This window comes from Loxodonta africana, chromosome 24 (genome assembly GCF_030014295.1).
Source record: "Loxodonta africana isolate mLoxAfr1 chromosome 24, mLoxAfr1.hap2, whole genome shotgun sequence".
Lineage (NCBI taxonomy): Eukaryota > Metazoa > Chordata > Mammalia > Proboscidea > Elephantidae > Loxodonta > Loxodonta africana.
The window spans coordinates 46,039,514-46,057,758 of NC_087365.1; the positions used below are offsets into that span (position 1 = coordinate 46,039,514).

General features: G+C 46.7%; 1 protein-coding gene across 4 annotated transcripts; it reads left to right on the forward strand.

The window, feature by feature from the left end:
- The first annotated feature begins 3,482 nt into the window (after window positions 1-3,482).
- Window positions 3,483-13,136, forward strand: SLC2A10 (solute carrier family 2 member 10). 4 transcript variants are annotated; one of them, XM_023550322.2, is made up of 5 exons: window positions 3,483-6,061; window positions 6,646-6,768; window positions 7,051-7,207; window positions 9,969-10,104; window positions 12,112-13,136. In XM_023550322.2, the coding sequence occupies exons 1-5, from the start codon at window positions 4,723-4,725 to the stop codon at window positions 12,292-12,294; spliced, it is 1,938 nt and encodes a 645-aa protein (XP_023406090.2). In that variant the 5' UTR covers window positions 3,483-4,722; the 3' UTR covers window positions 12,295-13,136. The 4 variants fall into 4 exon arrangements, with proteins under 4 accessions (XP_023406090.2, XP_023406091.2, XP_023406093.2 ...); XM_023550323.2 differs by having other exon boundaries at window positions 12,115-13,136; XM_023550325.2 differs by lacking the exon at window positions 7,051-7,207 and having other exon boundaries at window positions 3,484-6,061.
- The last annotated feature ends 5,109 nt before the right edge of the window (window positions 13,137-18,245 follow it).

An 18,245-nucleotide genomic window follows, 5' to 3' on the forward strand; every position in this document is an offset into this window, starting at 1 on the left:
AACGTTCCATCAGTCTGGCTGTAGTATTATGAACGTTCTTGTCAGGTTCATGGTGGGAGTGGGCAAGATAGATACTGCTGTATTATTCCAGATGTTATCAGAAATATATAAATTTGGTATGTGAATTAAAAATTAAGAGTAATCAGTAGAACCGTGCTGTCCAATATGGTAGCCACTAGCCACATATGGCTATTTATAAAAAAAAAAAAAAGTTGCATTTAAATTAACTAAATTTAAAAATTCAGTGCCTTAGTCACATTTCAAGTGCTTGATATTCACATGTGGCTATATTAGTGACTACCATATTGCACAGTACCAAGACAGAAAGGAAATAGACTACATAATGCTCCAATCAACAGAAGAAAAAAAAAGGAACTAAAGGAAAACTGAATTGATCCATCAAAAGCAGGAAATGAGGAGGAAAAAAAAAACCTACATAGTAAATAATAGACACAAAATTAAATGGCAGAAACAAGTTCAAGCATATCAGTAATTACAATAAATGTAAATTAGTTAAGTTCAGCTTTTAAAGACAGAGACTCTCAGACTGAAACAGCTGTACACTGCTTTTACAAGAGACTTGCATAACAAACTGTTACAAATCTAGCCTGTTGGGTTAAGCTGGTTTGAAAATGCAGAGACTCCTTGCAGAGACTCCTAGGAGTGGGACCTCAATGAACATCTAAATATGGATACCTAGGGGGTGAGTGAGAGCCCTTGTGGTGCAGTGGTTAAGAGCTCGGCTGCTAACCCAAGGGTCCCCAGTTGGAATCTACCAGGCACTCCTTGGAAACCCTATGAGGAAACCCTATGAGGCAGTTCTACTCTATCTTATAGGATTGCTATGAGTTAGAATCGACTCCACAGCAATGGGTTTGGTTTTTTTGTTTGTTTATGGGGTGAGTGAGTGGAAGCAGGAGTGGGAGATAATGGGAGGTGAGAAGGGCTAAATCTAGCTCCTTCAGTCTTGCCCAGAATCTGTAATAATTACAGTTGATATTTTTACCTCAACAAACTATTGAAAATGCCTTTGTCTTTGTTTCCCCATATCTATTTTTATGACCGCTCTGTAATTTCTAAAGTTGTTTATTTGTATTTATCTCTTTGTTCTTTGATCACATTTGCTAAAGCTTTATCTGTTTTGTTATGCATGTCAAAGAACCAACCTGAATTTTAAGGATCAACTATCCTGGTTTTCTTTTTTTCCATTTTATTAACTTCTGCTTTTGTATTTATTAATTCTACTTCCTTGTTGTAATTTTCCTGGCTTCTTCATTTGGAGGCTTAATTAATCTGTTTTTAGGCTTTCTTGGTTTCTGATAAAAAGCTATGATTTCCACCTGAGTACCTCTTTACCCACATCTCACAGTCTTTGTTCTATGAGGCATTTATTCTCATTGAGTTCCAAATAGTTGGTTATTTCCTCTTTATAACAAGTAGTTTAGATGTGTGTTTTAAATGTCTAAATGTATAGTTTTGTTTGTTGTTGTTGCTGTTTTTTACTTCTCTAAATGAAAAACACATGGTTAAAAAAAAAAAAAGCTTGTCTGAAATGCTAGAAACAGCAGGCCAGCCTTGCTCATCGACACATTCTTTTTATCCCAAATCTACAAAAAAGAGTTAATGAGGTCAATATCTTCCTCTTATACTTTTAGCAACAGCTGTTACAGGGATGAGTTTTGAAGGAAAGCAGGAGACCACACCAAGATTGTATTTTCTTAATTCTAGAAATGAGCAGAAGGACCAGGGAGAAATCCATAACCCCAAACCCAGTGCCATCGAGTTGATTCCAACTCATAGCAACCCTATAGAACAGAGTAGAACGGCCCTGTAGAGTTTCCAAGGAGCACCTGGAGGATTTGAACTGCCAACCCTTTGGTTAGCAGCTGTAGCACTTAACCAGTACGCTACCAGGGTTTCCCAGGTAGTAATAATAATGGTCATTCTATTCGAACACACCTCCTGTGTGCCAGTAGCCTTTCCCTAATGAACTCTTCCAAGAGCCCAGTGAGAAAGGATTGATCAACCCCACTTTATGGAGGAGCATACTGGAGCTCAAGGAGAGGCAGTGACACACAGAGTAAATGGCTATGCTGAGACTAGACCTCAGGCCTTTACATTCTAAGTCCTTCTTGCTTCACGCTGCACTAAGCTGTCAATAACAGCAGATATAACACCTTGGAATACAGGCCTGGCAATGTACTTCCAAAAGGTCACAGCCTTGAAAACCCTACAGAGCAGTTCTACTTAGCACACATGGGGTTGCTGTGAGTCAGAATTGACTTGTCAACAACTAACAACAACAATAATAATTGGAGCTATGTTATAGCTTTAGATGATGCATGTGCTTTCCAGTTTGCCACAGTCCCCACCACTCCTTGTTGTCTTACACACAGCCCATTTCATTCATTTGTTGACTGGCAGACTGCTGCCATGCGGTATTTCCTCCTCAGTCTAAGTCACTACCACTCTCATCTAGACTCTTGTACTAGCCTCCTAATCTGACTTCACTCTTGCTCCCTACCTATATCAGGTAAGAAGTGGGTTTGACAGCTAACAATACATATATATAACATAACTAAGTTAGAAGTTGTTGACTTTTTTCCCTATAACACAAAGAAAGCCTGGAGATTGACAATCCAGGGCTGATATGGCAGTCCACTGTCATCAGGTACCCAGGCACCTTCTGTATTTCTGCTCTACTATGCCAGTGTGTACCTTGCATCCTCATGGTCACTCCCATGTCCTAAGATGGCTGCTGTGCTCCGGCCATCACATCTGCATTCCAGTCAAGAAGATTGGGTATGAGGAAAAAGGGCAAAAGGATGCTAGCCAGCTGTCTGCCCCCATTCCTTTAAAGAGTTTTTCTCAAAGTCCCACCCAAAAGCTCCTTTATATTTTATTAGCCACCTATAGTTGGAGGAAAGCCTGGGGAATGTAGTCTTTCAGCCAAACATAGTTCTGATACTAACAAAGAAGAGGTGAGTAGACATTGAGTGAGCTGTACCGCCTCACTAAGCATCTCAATACAGAAGTCAGAGCAATCCCTTGAAAATAAAAAATAGATCTCCTCACTCAGCTCAAATCTTCGAAGGCTTTCATCTACTGAGAATGACATCAGCCTTCTCCTCATGGCCTACAAAGCCCCACGTGAACTGGGCCCTGAGTACTTCTCATCTCATGGTGTCCTATCACTCCCACCCTCACTGGCTGGGCTCCAGCCACTCTGGCCTCCCTGCTAGAGAGCATGGTGGTTAAGAGCCTGCACTCTCCAGCCACATCACCTCTGCCATTTACTTGCTGCATAACCTGACTGTGTCTTGGAGGGTGATGATAACCATAATACCCACACAGTTGTTGTAAGAATTAAATGTTTTAAGAATTAAATATAAAGCCCTTAAAACGGGGTCTGGTACTTAGTAAGTGCTATATAAAAACCCATTGCCATAGAGTCAATTCCAACTCATAGTGACCCTATAGGACAGAGTAGAACTGCCCCGTGGAGTTTCGAAAGAGCACCTGGTGGATTCGAACTGCCAGCCTTCTGGTTAGCAGCCATAGCTCTTAATCACTATGCCACCAGGGTTTCCAAGTGCTATGTAAGCACTAACCCAACCCAGTGCCGTCGAGTTGATTCCGACTCATAGTGACCCTATAGGACAGAGTAGAACTGCCCCATAGTTTCCAAGCACTAGCTATTAATATTATTAGTTATTGTCCAAACATACCATGAACTTTTCTGTCTCAGGGCCTTTGCACTTACTGTTCCCTCTGTCTAGAATGTTCTTTACCCAGATTTTCCCATGGTTTTCACTCTCATTTCATTCAAATCTCTGTACAAATGTCCCTTCTTTAGAGAAGGCTTAGCTGACTACTGTATTTAAAATAGTACTATTTCTCTATCACTATCTATCTCTTTTCCCTGCTTTATATTTTTTATAATACATACCACCACTTGAAAGTGTATCATATATTTATTTGTTTATATGCCTATTCCTATTAGAATGCCAGATCCTTGACACCACTGCTGTATTGCCAGCCCCAAGAACAATGCCTAGCATGTAGTAGATACTAGACAAATACATTTTTGAAAAGATTGGGTGGATGGATGATTGTATGGATGAATGGAGGGACATGTGGTTGGGTACAAAAATGGGTGGACGAATGGATGGATTTGTGGATAGGTTGATCAATAAATGGGTGAATGGTTGGGTGAATGAAAGGATGGATGAATGGACTGATAGATAGACAGATGGATTAATTTGTAGATGAAAGGAGTGGATGGATGAATGGAGGAGTGGTCAATAAATGTACATATGGATGGATGAAAGAAGGAGTGGTTGGATGGATAGGGAGTGGATGGATGGATAGATGAGTGGGAGGTTGGGTGGGTGGATAGATGGGTCAATAAATGGATGGATGGGCAGATGAATGGATAGAGTAGATGGGTGGATGGAGGGGTCAGTGGATGGAGGGGTGGGGGCTCCCTGGCCTGGTTGGTCCTGGGCTGCTCAGTTGCTGGCTTTGCCATATATCTCTCCTCTATGCCTTGCTGTATCTATGTGTAAGATGGACGGATGGATGGGTGGATGCGTGGATGGATGGATGGATGGGTAGATGGGTGGGTAGATGGGTGGATGGATGCATGGGTGGATGGGTGGATAGATGGAGGAGATGGATGGATGAATAAAGAGGTTGATGGAAGGGGGAGAGATTGGATAGATGGATGCTCTGGTGAGGGATCATTCTGAACTCTGCCCTTGTCACTTTTGTTTTCCAGGCCACCCCCCACCTGTCCTGCCCCTGTGTGCCTCTGTGTCTTTGCTGGGTGGCCTGACCTTTGGATATGAACTGGCTGTCATATCGGGAGCCCTGCTGCCACTGCAGCTTGACTTTGGGCTAAGCTGCTTGGAGCAGGAGCTCCTAGTGGGCAGCCTGCTCCTGGGGGCCCTCCTCGCCTCCCTGGTAGGGGGCTTCCTCATCGACTGCTATGGCAGGAAACAAGCCATACTTGGGAGCAACATGGTGCTGTTGGCAGGCAGCCTGAGCCTGGGCCTGGCTGGCTCCCTGACCTGGCTGGTCCTGGGCCGCTTAGTGGCTGGCTTTGCCATCTCTCTCTCTTCCATGGCCTGCTGCATCTACGTGTCAGAGCTGGTGGGGCCAAGGCAGCGGGGAGTGCTGGTGTCCCTCTATGAGGCAGGCATCACTGTGGGCATCCTGCTGTCCTACGCCATCAACTATGCACTGGCCAGTGCCCCCTGGGGATGGAGGCATATGTTTGGCTGGGCTGCTGCACCTGCTCTCCTGCAGTCCCTCAGCCTCCTCTTCCTCCCTGCGGGTGTGGCTGAGGCTGCAGCCCATAAGGACCTCATACCACTGCAGGGAGGTGAGACTACCAAGCTGGGCCTGGGCAGGCCAAGATACTCCTTTCTGGACCTCTTCAGGGCACGGGACAATATGCGAGGCCGGACCATGGTGGGGCTGGGGCTGGTGCTTTTCCAGCAGCTAACAGGGCAGCCCAATGTGCTGTGCTATGCCTCTACCATCTTCCGCTCAGTGGGCTTCCATGGGGGATCCTCGGCAGTGCTGGCCTCTGTGGGGCTTGGTGTGGTGAAGGTGGTGGCAACTCTGACCGCCATGGGGCTGGTGGACCGGGCGGGCCGCAGGGCCCTGTTGCTAGCCGGCTGTGCCCTCATGGCCCTGTCAGTCAGCGGCATAGGCCTCGTCAGCTTTGCCTCACCCATGGACTCAGGCCCAAGCTGCCTGGCCATGCCCAATGCCACCAGGCTGCCTGGCCTCCACAGGGACTCCAGCCTGCCAATGGGTTCCTTTCTACCTACACTGCCAAGAACCCACAAGAACCAAAGGGAGCCAGTCTTGTCAGCCTCTAAGAAAACCAAGCCCCGTCCTAGAGCCGGAGACTCTATGGCCGCTCCCCTGCTGATCCCGAGCACAGCCTCCCCGGTAGCCCCTTCTGCCCCAGGGCACACAGTGCTGCACTGGACCACACTGGTCTGCTTGATGGTCTTTGTGAGCGCTTTCTCCTTCGGATTTGGACCAAGTAAGTGGGAGTTTTCTTACAGGTAACTCTGGAGCCTCCTACCCCTCCTAGCGGAAAGCTGGGGGACTGCATCATCTTAGAACATGCCCCAAAGACAGCTTTACCGTAAAGCCAATGATGCTTAGGCTTCGTGGCACCTCATGTGCACAGGCTCCTCCCGAGGGCCTGTGCCTAATCTGATGTTTGTTGTTTTGTTTTTTAAAAAGGGCCCCCCAATTATTTCAGCTTCAGACCTCATAAAACCTGGATCTCCCCCTGGATGGCTCACTAAAAAGGGTTTACTGGAAAAGAATGAATAAGTAGGGTGACGAGCCATCCAGGTTTCCCCAGGGCTGCCCTGGTTTGGGCACTGAAAGTCTTTTCCCCAGGAAACCCCTCAGTCCTGGACAAGCCAGGATGGTTGGTTATCTTAAAGGGATTCCTACAGATGGATGGGGGAAGTGTTGGGGAGAATCTGGTGTCAGGAGCCTGAAATTTGCCCCATTCACTTTGTCGGGAGGCTGCTTGCTTCACGAACCATGTCTGGGCCTGGCCAGTGGGTACCAGGCCCCAGTTCCCTGCCTTACCCTGTTCTCTTCTCCCAGTGACGTGGCTTGTCCTCAGTGAGATCTACCCTGTAGAGATCCGAGGGAGAGCCTTCGCCTTCTGCAACAGCTTCAACTGGGCCGCCAACCTCTTCATCAGCCTGTCCTTCCTCGATCTCATCAGTGAGTCCTGGACCTAATTCTTTGGCCCAGTTCTTTCTAAACTCAGGAGCAATTTTCTCAAGACAGCCGGGGCATCCGTATGTCAGGTTATAAGTGACAGAAAACCCAATGTAACCCAGCTTATGAGCAAAAGGAATATTGCTAAATGAATAACTGAAGTGACTAAAAAAAGGGGGAGGGGGGTTGGCATCAAGCATGGCTGACCTAGGGGCTCAAGGAAGTCCTCAGCCATCTCTCATGCTCTCTGGGCCCTGCTTCCCACTCTGTGCACTTCATTCTCAGGCAGACTCCACAACATGGTGGCCAAGATGGCCGCCCTTGGATCTCTTCAGCTTGGAAGGAGAGCAAGTCTGCCCAGCGGCTCTAGCCAGTCAGCCTCCTCAATCCATGGACCGAGAGTAGGCGAGGGGTGTTTCCCCAAAGGAAAGTTGGAGTGCTGGTATCAGAAAAGGGGGGGGGGAGGGGAGGATGGGGAGGTAAAGACCCCAGAAGGTGTGGTTTGCCAGGCTTCTACTTCATTCTAGGCTCCCACAGGGGAGAGGGCTGGCTGCTGTTGGCATACTTGGGATTAGAGGCTGAAGGAGACCAAGGGCTAAAGCCTTCAGTTCTCTTCCCTCCAGGAAGCCGGCTCTGATTGGTGTGGTGGGGGAGGGGAGGAAGTGCTCGAAGCAGCTGGGGGAGGGGGTGGAAACCTAGGTATGGGGTTTTAGCCGCCCCCCCCCACCAGGTAAGTCCCTTCTCTTCTCTGTGGCCCAAATTATCCACTCTAAAGCAGCAGAGTTTTTCAGATTTTCCTATTTATAGCAAATAGAACCTTGTGCAGCAGAAGCCTTGGTCACAATGAAAGGTCTCTAGCCGGATGTCGGTGACATCCTACGATCGGCCTCAGCCAGAGCTTCAGGACCGGAGGGTGCGGCAGCTACAGCATTTGCATTATTTGTTCTAAACCACCTCAAGTTGGCCTGGGTCCCCCTGAAAAAAAACTGTTGCAATCAAATCGATTCTGACTCATAGCGACCCTACAGGACCCAGCAGAACCCTCTGACAGCGGGAATTCTTCTCAGACCTAGGCTGGATGATGTCTTCTTTTCCTACGTAGCGTGCAAACTCGGTCTGAAGGGGCGGTGGGGTGGGCAGAAATTTTATGGGCCCAGAACACAGGAGAAGGTCTGCTATAGGTCTTGGTGGTCCAGGCCATAAATGGGTGGGGCTCTGTCACTGAGGGTTCCAAGGCCAGGCTCTTAGGGTTCAGTTATTTCCACACTCTCTGTGTCCAAGCTTCTCCTCCTCAGAGGCACAGCCACCTCTGGAAGGCTGGGGGTGCGGGGGGCAAGGAAACACTGGTAGAAGAACCCACCTACCATGCCTGTCTTCTACCCCCAGGCTTAGGGAGTCCAAGCTTCTCCCTGCTGCCTCAACCTTCAAACATTTCCCTTTCTGTGGAATGAATGAGCGAGTGAGAGGGCGAAGAAAAGGAAAGAAGGAAGGGAGGGCGGGAGGGAGGGAAGGAGGGAGAGGGGAGGTTTATTGGAATTGTATGACACAGGCAGAGTAAACATTACCATCCCCATTTCACAGATGGGGAAATACGTCCTTTCCAAGTCCAGCCAGGTAGTCAGAGGACTAGAACTCAGGTCTCCTGACTCCCTACCCAGTTCTCTCTGCTGACATAATGATCAAGTCCAGCTGGTTAGCTAGTCCTGACCCCTGGCCCCTGCCTGAGACCCCAGGAAGAGAGAAAAGCTAGCTGGAACAGAGAGGCCAGATGTGAGGCCTGACTGACTGAGCTGTGGCAACTGTCCTGCCTCCCAAACTTGGCAGAAGCTCAATTCCCTGCATGATGGAGTCACAGAATTGGTCAATTCATGGAATTTCTGAGGATTTTTTTCAAAGCTGAGCTTTGCCAAGCCTGCATCCCTGCAGCTGTTTTGCTCCTGAGTTGAATGTCGTTTTCCCTGAGCTCAGGTTTTCAGACTCTGAGCATGGTTCGTGTTTTCTGTGGGTGAGTAGTCTTCCCTGCAAACACCAGTTACCACTGTCTTTGTGTTTGCGGACCTGGCCCTGCCCCTACCTTGGGGACAACCAGTCCTACTTTGTTTTGAGATCCTTATCTGACAGCTTTTGAGAAATTGGTCATTTTGCAAATCGATTGTTTGGAGAATCTGCTTTGGGTGAACTGGTTTTTTTTTTTTTTTTAAATAATTTTTATTGTGCTTTAAGTGAAAGTTTACAAATCAAGTCAGTCTCTCACACAAAAACCCATATACTCCTTGCTACACACTCCCAATTACTCTACCCCTAATGAGACAGCCTGCTCTCTCCTTCCACTCTCTCTTTTCGTGTCCTTTTTGCCAGCTTCTAACCCCCTCCACCCTCTCATCTCCCCTCCAGGCAGGAGATGCCAACATAGTCTCAAGTGTCCACCTGATCCAAGAAGCTCACTCCTCACCAGCATCCCTCTCCATCCCATTGTCCAGTCCAATCCATGTCTGAAGAGTTGGCTTTGGGAATCGTTCCTGTCCTGAGCCAACAGAAGGTCTGGGGGCCATGACCACCGGGGTCCTTCTAGTCTCAGTCAGACCATTAAGTCTGGTCTTTTAATGAAAATTTGGGGCCTGCATCTCACTGCTCTCCTGCTCCCTCAGGGGTTTCTGTTGTGTTCACTGTCAGGGCAGTCATTGGTTGTAGCCGGGCACCATCTAGTTCTCCTGGTCTCAGGATGATGTAGTCTCTGGTTCATGGGACCCTTTCTGTCTCTTGGGCTTGTAATCGCCTTGTGTCCTTGGTGTTCTTCATTCTCCTTTGATCCAGGTGGGTTGAGACCAATTGATGCATCTTAGATGGCTACTTGCTAGCATTTAAGACCCCAGACGCCACTCTTCAAAATGGGATGCAGAATGTTTTGTTGATAGATTTGATTATGCCAATTGACTTAGATGTCCCCTGAAACCATGGTCCCCAGACCCCTGCCCCTGCTACGCTGGCCTTTGAAGCATTCAGTTTATTCAGGAAACTTCTTTGCTTTTGGTTTAGTCCAATTGTGCTGACCTCCCCTGTATTGCGTGCTGTCTTTCCCTTCACCTAAAGTGGTGAACTGGTTTATGATGCTCGACCTAGAAGAGCTAGAACCCTAGGTTTGCCCATGCTGTGGGGCCAGAGTCCTCAGCTTCTCCACCCCACATTCCCTCTTCTATTTCCAGGTGCCATTGGCTTGTCCTTGACTTTCCTGCTCTACGGGCTGACTGCTGTCCTCGGCCTGGGCTTCATCTATTTATTCGTCCCCGAAACAAAAGGCCAGTCATTGGCAGAAATAGACCAGCAGTTCCAGAGGACACGGTATGTGACGGGCACGTCAGGCCGGGGGGGCAGAGTCATATCAAACCCTGAGATCATCGCTGTAGAATTTTAGCTCTTGTACTTTCCTTTGCAAAGAGAGTTTTTTTTTTCCTCTTCCTGTCTCTCATACTGCCTGGACACTGTGAGTTTTGTCCCGTCTTCATACACAAGCTCTTTTCCTTGAGTCTGTGTCTTCCTTCTGTCTCTTCTACAGTGGAGTTTCATTTGACTGTAAGACCTAGCTCTCAGGAATTTTAAAATCATGCAATTATGGAACCATACCAGTTGCCCTGGAGTCCATTCTGCCTCATAGTGACCCCATGTGTGTCAGAGTAGAACTGTGCTCAATAGGATTTTCAGTGTCTGATTTTTCAGAAGTAGACCTTTCTTCCAAGATGCTTCTGGATGGACTCAAACCTCTCACCTTTCAATTAGCAACCAAGCGACCACCAGAGGTCTACTTCTGAAAAAAATCAGCCACTGAAAACCCTGTGGAGCACAGTTCTACTCTGCCGTATATGGAGTCGCCATGAGTTGGAATTAACTCGACAGCAACTAGTATGGAATCATAAAAGATTACAGTAGTAGAATCTTAGAAACCGCAGAGTAATAGAATCTCAGAGAAACAAAACATTATAATTATGGGCTTTTAGAGTCGCACACATAGAGCTGGGGGTTTCCTCCATTCATTCAGTAGGAGGCAGTGTTCTCAGCCTTGGGAAACAAGGCAGAGAATAAGACCGATGAGGTACTTGCACTTATAGAGCTTCCAGTCTGGTGGGGGAGGGGGCAGAAAATAAACCAGCCAACAAATGCATAAAAAAGAGCATTTCATTTAGAGGTAAGTGATTAAAAGAAAATTAAACAGAGCAAAATATGTCAAGATGGTCAGGTTGGCAGAGGGGGGACAGAGGAGCAGGGGGTTGTGGCTAAGAGGGAAGACCTTTCTGAGAAGGTGCAGTTTAGGTGACACATTAGTGAGAAGAAGGAGGCAGCCTTTTGAAGATGAGGGGGAGGAGCTTTCCTGGCAGGAGGAACAGCAAGTGCAAAGGCCCTGAGGTGGGAGGACAGACCCATGACCAAGAGAGACTGCAGTCTCTGAACCCACAGGGAAGTTACATTTTAATGTGTGTGTAGCGGGGAGATAGACTAGAAAACACATAAATAAATAGAATAATTTCTGGGTGGTATTTATGTTGTAAAGAAAATAAGGGAGCTTACAACCTTTCAGAGAGTAACCAGTGAATTTTTTTTGCAGGGGAAGAGGGGCACATTTACATTTAGGTGCATTGTGGGCACAGGTGCAATATGGGCGCACGTGCAGTATGGGCGCGGGTGCAGTATGGGCGCAGGTGCAGTATGGGCGCAGGTGCGCTGTGGGCGCAGGTGCAGTATGGGTGCAGGTGCACTATGGGCACAGGTATACTATGAGCATGGGTACACTATGGGTGCAGGTGTGCTGTGGGCGCAGGTATACTATGGGCGTGGGTGCACTATGGGCGCAGGTATACTATGGGCGCGGGTACACTATGGGCGCAGGTGCTCTGTGGGCGCAGGTGTACTTTGGGCACAGGTACACTATGGGCACAGGTGCGCTGTGGGTGCAGGTACACTATGGGCGCAGGTACATTATGGGTGCAGGTGCCCTATAGGCGCAGGTGTACTATGGGTTCATTCATTAACAAGTGTATCATGAATTTTCCATGAGCACAGGGAATTTTTATGGGTCTGTTTTGTTCACTGCTCTATTCCCAGGGCCTAAAAGAGTGCCAGGCACATCACAGGTAATCAATAATTACGTCTTTTTTGAATGAATAAAAGAATGGTCAAAGAAGGCCTCTCTGGGGAGGTGCCAGTTGAGCTGAGACTTGAATGATGAGAAAAAGTCAACCATCTTAAGATGTTTCTTGGAAGAAAATGTTCTAGTGTTCTAGACAGAGGGGGTGGGGGTGCTGAGGATGGGGTGCAGCCCCTGCCACCCTCTGACCCTGCTCGCTGTCTATTCAGCAGGTTCACCCTGGGCTTTGGCTGCAGGCAGAGCTCAGCTGGCATCCAATACAGACGCATCGAAGTCTCCTCAGCTTCCTGAAGTGTCCATCTGCCCAGAAGACACTGGAACCATGGCTTCACACAACAAAATCCAGCATGGGCCTTGCCTTTAAGTTGCTAGTCGTCTCTTTGGGGACATAAGTTTTAAATGAGTGGAACTAAAGTAGAATTCCAAAGTCGTATGCACCAAAATTCAAGCAGTGTCACAGCCAATATAGTGGGCACCAGGAGCTGTTTCCAGGAGGGTGCAGGGTGGCTTACAGAAAGATGGGTTTGGAGGCTGGCAAACTTGGTTGCCAATGTTGCCTCCACCTCTTGGCAGCTGTTAACCTTGGGTAAGGAATAACTGCCTTAAGCCTCAGTTCTCTCATCACTTTTTTGTTAGATACCCCTATCTCCCTCCAGGAGAGTCATCACCTAGTCCCATTCAGCTAGTCACGGGGTGGGAGATTTCTGCTCATCCTTAGTTAGCCAGGTGGCCACCTTAGGGACGTTAGAAAGGGATGGTCCCTGTTACGGATTGAATTGTGTCCCCCCAAAATGTATGTCAACTTGGCTAGGCCATGATTTCCAGTATTGAGTGATTATCCCCCATTTTGTCATCTGATGTGATTTTCCTATGTGTTGTAAATCCTACTTCTATGATGTTAATGAGGTAGGATTAGAGGCAGTTATGTCAATGAGGCAGGACTCAATCTACAAGTTTAGGTTGTATCTTGAGTCAATCTCTTTTGAGATATAAAAGAGAAAAGAGAGACAAGGCGACCTCCTACCACCAAGAAAGCAGAGCCGGGAGCTAAGTGCATCCTTTGGACCCGGTGTCCCTGGGCTGAGACACTCCTAGACCAGGGGAAGATGGATGACAAGGACCTTCACCCAGAACTGACAGAGAGAGAAAGCCTTCCCTGGCAGCTGGCACCCTGAATTCAGACTTCTAGACTCCTAGACTGTGAGAGAATAAACCTCTGTTTATTAAAGCCATCCACTTGTGGTATTTCTGTTATAGCAGCGCTAGATGACTAAGACAGTCCCCAGGGGGTGAGTCAGATGAAGACTGAGCAAGTAGCTTGGGCCACAGGTCTCTAAAGGATGGGCTGATAAGGAGTTCCTGGACGTTGAGGGAAAAGAAGCTAAAGGAGGTCGGCATACTGGCGTTGGAAAATGCTGTGTCGATGCTGCTTGGCCCCAACAGGACTCTGGCCCCTTGAGCTCTCCTCTCCTCCTCTCAGTTTCTAGATACTTCCTTTATATCCAGTAGAGTGCTGGAGCCAGCTTGTACTGGTTTGCGAGAGCTGATTGTTAAATTTCTGAGATTTTTGTGAGCTGGCTGTTAAACGGAAACCCTGGTGGCATAGTGGTTAAGTGCTGTGGGTGCTAACCAAAGGGTCAGTAGTTCGAATTCACCAGGTTCTCCTTAGAAACCCTATGTGGCAGTTCTACTCAGTCCTATAGGGTCGCTATGAGTCGGAATCGACTCAATGGCAATGGGTTTGTTTTTGTTGTTGTTGTTAAACATGACCACTATAAAAATTCAGATGATTTAAACTTATAATTAAATAAATTATATTAGCAACAAAAGTTATAAATGCCCAGAACTCATCAATCCTAGTTATTTTACTACATTGTCCTGTTATCTGTGCTCTCGACGTTACTTACACCTATCGAATCTCTCCAGGGGAATTATGGGAGATAACTCGAATCTCTTCTAGATTCTGTGTTCAGCGATATCACATTGGCAGCTTAAACTGGTCATGGGGGTGTCCTTGCCTCATGGAAATCAGAGAACACTACAAACCAGGGCTTGGTTTATTGTTTTGTTGATTTTCTAGACTTAATAGATAAAATATAGAACGTTAAAAATGCAAATGAAACTTAAAAGCATGTCATGTCTAGCTGTTATGTTGTGAATAGCACACACACACACACACATGCACACACACGCACACACACAATCAAGGAAATGTTCTCCCAGTATTCAAGCACTGTCATCCAATCCAGCAAACAAGCTGCTCTCGTCATGGATAAAGTAGTGAAGTCCTCACATGCATCACCTGTCTCCAGCTGGTCCCATTCACTTAGTCATTGTTTGACTTTAGTCTTGCTCATTAATGTAAACAAAGTGCTCCAACCAACATTCTTGTCAGAACTCCACTTGTTCTTTGGTGATGCAAGTGGCTACTTTGCTGAATCATATAGCCATCCAGCATTTGTTCCCATTCTAACTTTGTCCAATCATGATACTTGGCTTTGAATACAAGAGTTTGGCAAAAATCAACAAAAGCGCTCTGTGGGGATCAATTGGCTGTGTGGAATTTACAATAAAGAGCATTGTGTATTAATATTTGTAAATTGTGTGCAACAAACACCTCCTTTATCTATGTGTGTGTGTATATGTGTGTGTTTAAACACCTTTATTTTCCTGGAGCTGGACAATGAATAAGGAAGTCTGAAGAAGAACTGATGCCTTTGAATTACGGTGTTGGTGAAGAATATTGAATACATCATGGACTGCCAGGAGGACGAACAAATCTGTCTTGGAAGAAGTACAGACAGAATGCTCCTTAGAAGTGAGGATGGTGAGACTTGATCTCCACGCACTTTGGACATGTTATCAGGAAGGACCAGTCCTTGGAGAAGGACATCAGGCCTGGTAAACTAGAGGGTCAGTAAAAAACAGGAAGACCCTCAAAGAGATGGATTGACTCAGTAGCTGCACCAATGGACTCAAACACAGCAATGATTGTGAGGATGGTGTAGGACCCGGCAGTGTTTCATTCTGTGGTACGTAAGGTGGCTATGAGTTAAAACAGACTTGATAGTGTGACAACAACAGTAACAGGTTGTCCTGGAGGACCAGTTATTAAACATTTACCAGCACACCATTGCTTATGTCTTTCCTTGTGGCCCCTTCAAATCCAGCTTTTTCTCCATGAACCCTCAAACCTCTCTCGATGATCCTTTCCCCTCTTGCCAGCCTGGGGTAATGCTTTTCTAGTCTTAAGGAGGATCTCTCCCCCTTTCTTGATCAGCTTCGAAAATTCAGAGACCAGACAGAAAATGTAAATGAGTGAGGCTAGTCACGGTAAGGCAATAGGGAGTGGTGGGGTCTGTGGACCTGGAGAGCACAGACCTCTAAAATGGGCAATTGACACTGCATCCCAGCTGGCGGCTCCCATAGGAATGTGGGCACAATGTGGTGGCTGGGCCATCAGATGTTTCAAGAAAAGTCAGAAATTCTAATTTTGGTGCAAAATTTCGTAATTTTTAAACAGTGGCAGTTGATATTTGATTTCAAAATAGCTTGCAAGCTGAACAGAACACATCTGTGGCTAGATTGTGGCTTTTGGTTTGTGCCTCCATTCCTAATGTGTTTCCCTCTGAGACACTCCTTCCTCTTGGTTTGTGAGGCTCCTAGTTTAATCTCCTTAAAGAACAACAGAATTTCACTAAATTCTCCCTCATTCTGCTGAGGGTTCTGAGTCCAAGGTCTACTCCGTTGAAAAGGGAAGCTTGGTAAGTGTGAGGGAGATGTTCAAGACATAGTAGCACCAACCTAAGACGTCCTCTTTGCACTGAAAGGACAAGAATGTGATTAAACATATTTCTATGGCGTTTGTGAACTGGCTCAGATCGTTTCAAATACCACTGGTAATCCCACTTTCCACTCTTTGATAACTACAGGTCTAAGGTGAGAATTTCAAGGACTTTATAAGCCCAAGAAAGGGAGAGGTGGCATCAGCCCCTCCTGGAAGGAGCATGTTGACTGTAACCTGTAGAGAAAATTGAGGTCCCTGCACTGAATGTCTCTCCAGGAAGGAATGGAGGAGCCAGGAAGGTATAGATTCCTCCTTCAGGAGAGAAGAAGGCTTGTGTAGACACAATTACCATCTTGCTGCTGCTTCTGAAGGGCTGACCACTCAGAGAGAGAGAGGAGAAGGAGCAAGAGAAGGGACAAGAAGCAAGACCAAACACTTTCCAATCTTGAGGTCATCAAACCTGGGAGGGGAATCACCATCCCAATCTTGCAGATGAGGAAGCTAAGTCTTATGAGGCTATGACTGACCCCCCTCCTCTCCAGCTCCCGTCTCCAGGGACTTAATATTGGCATGGGTGGCCATCACCTGTCTGGCTCTCTCGGTCCCTGACGGTGCAATCCAGTGGCCTCAGGCTTCTACTCTGTCACCTGTTCAAACTCAAAAGCTGCTACTTAGAATGTTTGATTTCAAACATCCAACTTCCTGGTCACCACATCCTAAGATTTCTACTAGTTCTCCACTGCTCTCCCATGGCACCAATTCTCCAACCTCATTGAGATCTTTGACCTGTAAATGCCAATCCCTGGCCTCACTGATTTCTCAGCATTCGCGAACCTCCTCCTGCCTTCACTTGGCTGCTTGTCCAACCTAGATCTCATTTCTCCCCCTTGTAGTCAATCCTTTGCAAACACTCTCTTGTACACTTGTTAATGCTAACCCTGGATTAATTTAGACACCCGTCTTCTCTCTGTCTGCACATGGGCTGTGAATGTTGTAGGAGACAAGTCACACAACCTGACAAACAGGTGTCAGCTGAAATCTGTCCCTGAGCTCAAGCCTCTGACCCCTCAAGCTGTCCTCCACAATGGGATGCTTCCCTACTCCGTGCTCAGCTATTTCATACTTTCACCTTAATGAATGCTCTCCTGCTCTTTTTATCTCCCTCACTCTCAGCTGCTTGTTGTTAGTGCCGTCAAGTCTCCCTGACTCATGGTGACCCATGTACAACAGGATAGGACCATTGTTATCTACAGGTTCTTGTTGGCTGATTTTCAGAAGTAGATCATCAGGCCTTTCCTCCTAGTCTGACTAGATCTGGAAGCTCCGCTGAAACCTGTTTAGCCTCATAGCAACAAAAAAGTCCCCACTGACAGGTGGCTGGTAGCCGCACAGGAGGAGTACTGGCTCGGACCCAAACCCCGGTCTCCGCGTAGAAGGTGAGATTTCTCCCACCTAGCTTCATTCTTCACTGAAAGAATAGAAGTTACCAGAAGTGGGGGCAGAGCCTGCAATTGTCCCTGTCAAAAGAAACTGAGTCAATTATAAAATTAAAAAAAAAAAAATCTATTAGGTGAGATTTATTAGGGCAGAAGATTTGGGAATCAGGTAGCACCAAACCGCAAGTGGAGAAGTACTCATTGAGTATCAGCAGTGACTGGCTTTGTATTAAGACAAAAAAAAAAAAACAAAAAACAAAAAACCACAGAAGCAAAGAAGCTTATTTCTGGTTGACTTACACAATGTAGTATTGAAATGATGGCAGGATTTCATTGGTCAAGGAGGGTGGCCTGATTTTCAGGAAAGCTAGGCTTAAGTTTTGCTAAGAACAAGCCTTAGGATCGGTGTCCACCTGACCGTCAATACCATTTTGTCAACTATGGCACTCCATTTTCCCCCACTTTTTTAATTTCATTTAACAGTCAACTTGACATCAATGGGCTTGGGATATTGGGGAGCCCTGGTGGCACAGTGGTTAAGTGCTCGGCTGCTAACCGAAAGGTCAGCAGTTTGAACCCCCAAGCTGTTCCACTGGAGAAAGATATGGCAGTCTGCTTCCATAAAGATTATAGCCTTGGAAACCCTATGGGGCAGTTCTACTCTGTCCTATAGGGTCACTATATGAGACAGAATTGACTCCACAGCAATGGGTTTGCTTTTAATATTTGTTATCTCTTTCATGCTGCCCAGATTAATCGCTACATTACCCAGACTCCTTTACAGCCAGATGTGGTCATGTGACAAAGTTCAGACCAAAGCAAATGAGCTGAAATGATGTGTACAATGTTTAGGCAAGCCTTGCGGGAAAGAAGATTGCCCCCTCCAATCCCTTTATACACTGAGTAATAGAAACGCCTTTTTTTCATTGGATATATGGCTGTCTTGGTCATCTAATGCTGCTATAACAGAAATACCACAAGTGGATGGCTTTAACAAAGAAAAGTTTATTCTCTCACAGTCCAGTAGGCTACTAGCCCAAATTCAGGACACTGGTTCCAGGGGAAGGCTTTCTGTTTTTGGCTCTGGAGGAAGGTTCTCGTCATCAGTCTTTCCCTGGTC

Coding starts and splice junctions, on each gene's coding strand:
- SLC2A10 (XM_023550322.2), top strand. CDS start 4,723: ATGGATGCTCTGGTGAGGGATCATTCTGAACTCTGCCCTTGTCACTTT. Junction 6,769..7,050: donor GTCCTTCCTCGATCTCATCA/GTGAGTCCTGGA, acceptor CTTCATTCTCAG/GCAGACTCCACAACATGGTG. Junction 10,105..12,111: donor CAGCAGTTCCAGAGGACACG/GTATGTGACGGG, acceptor CTGTCTATTCAG/CAGGTTCACCCTGGGCTTTG.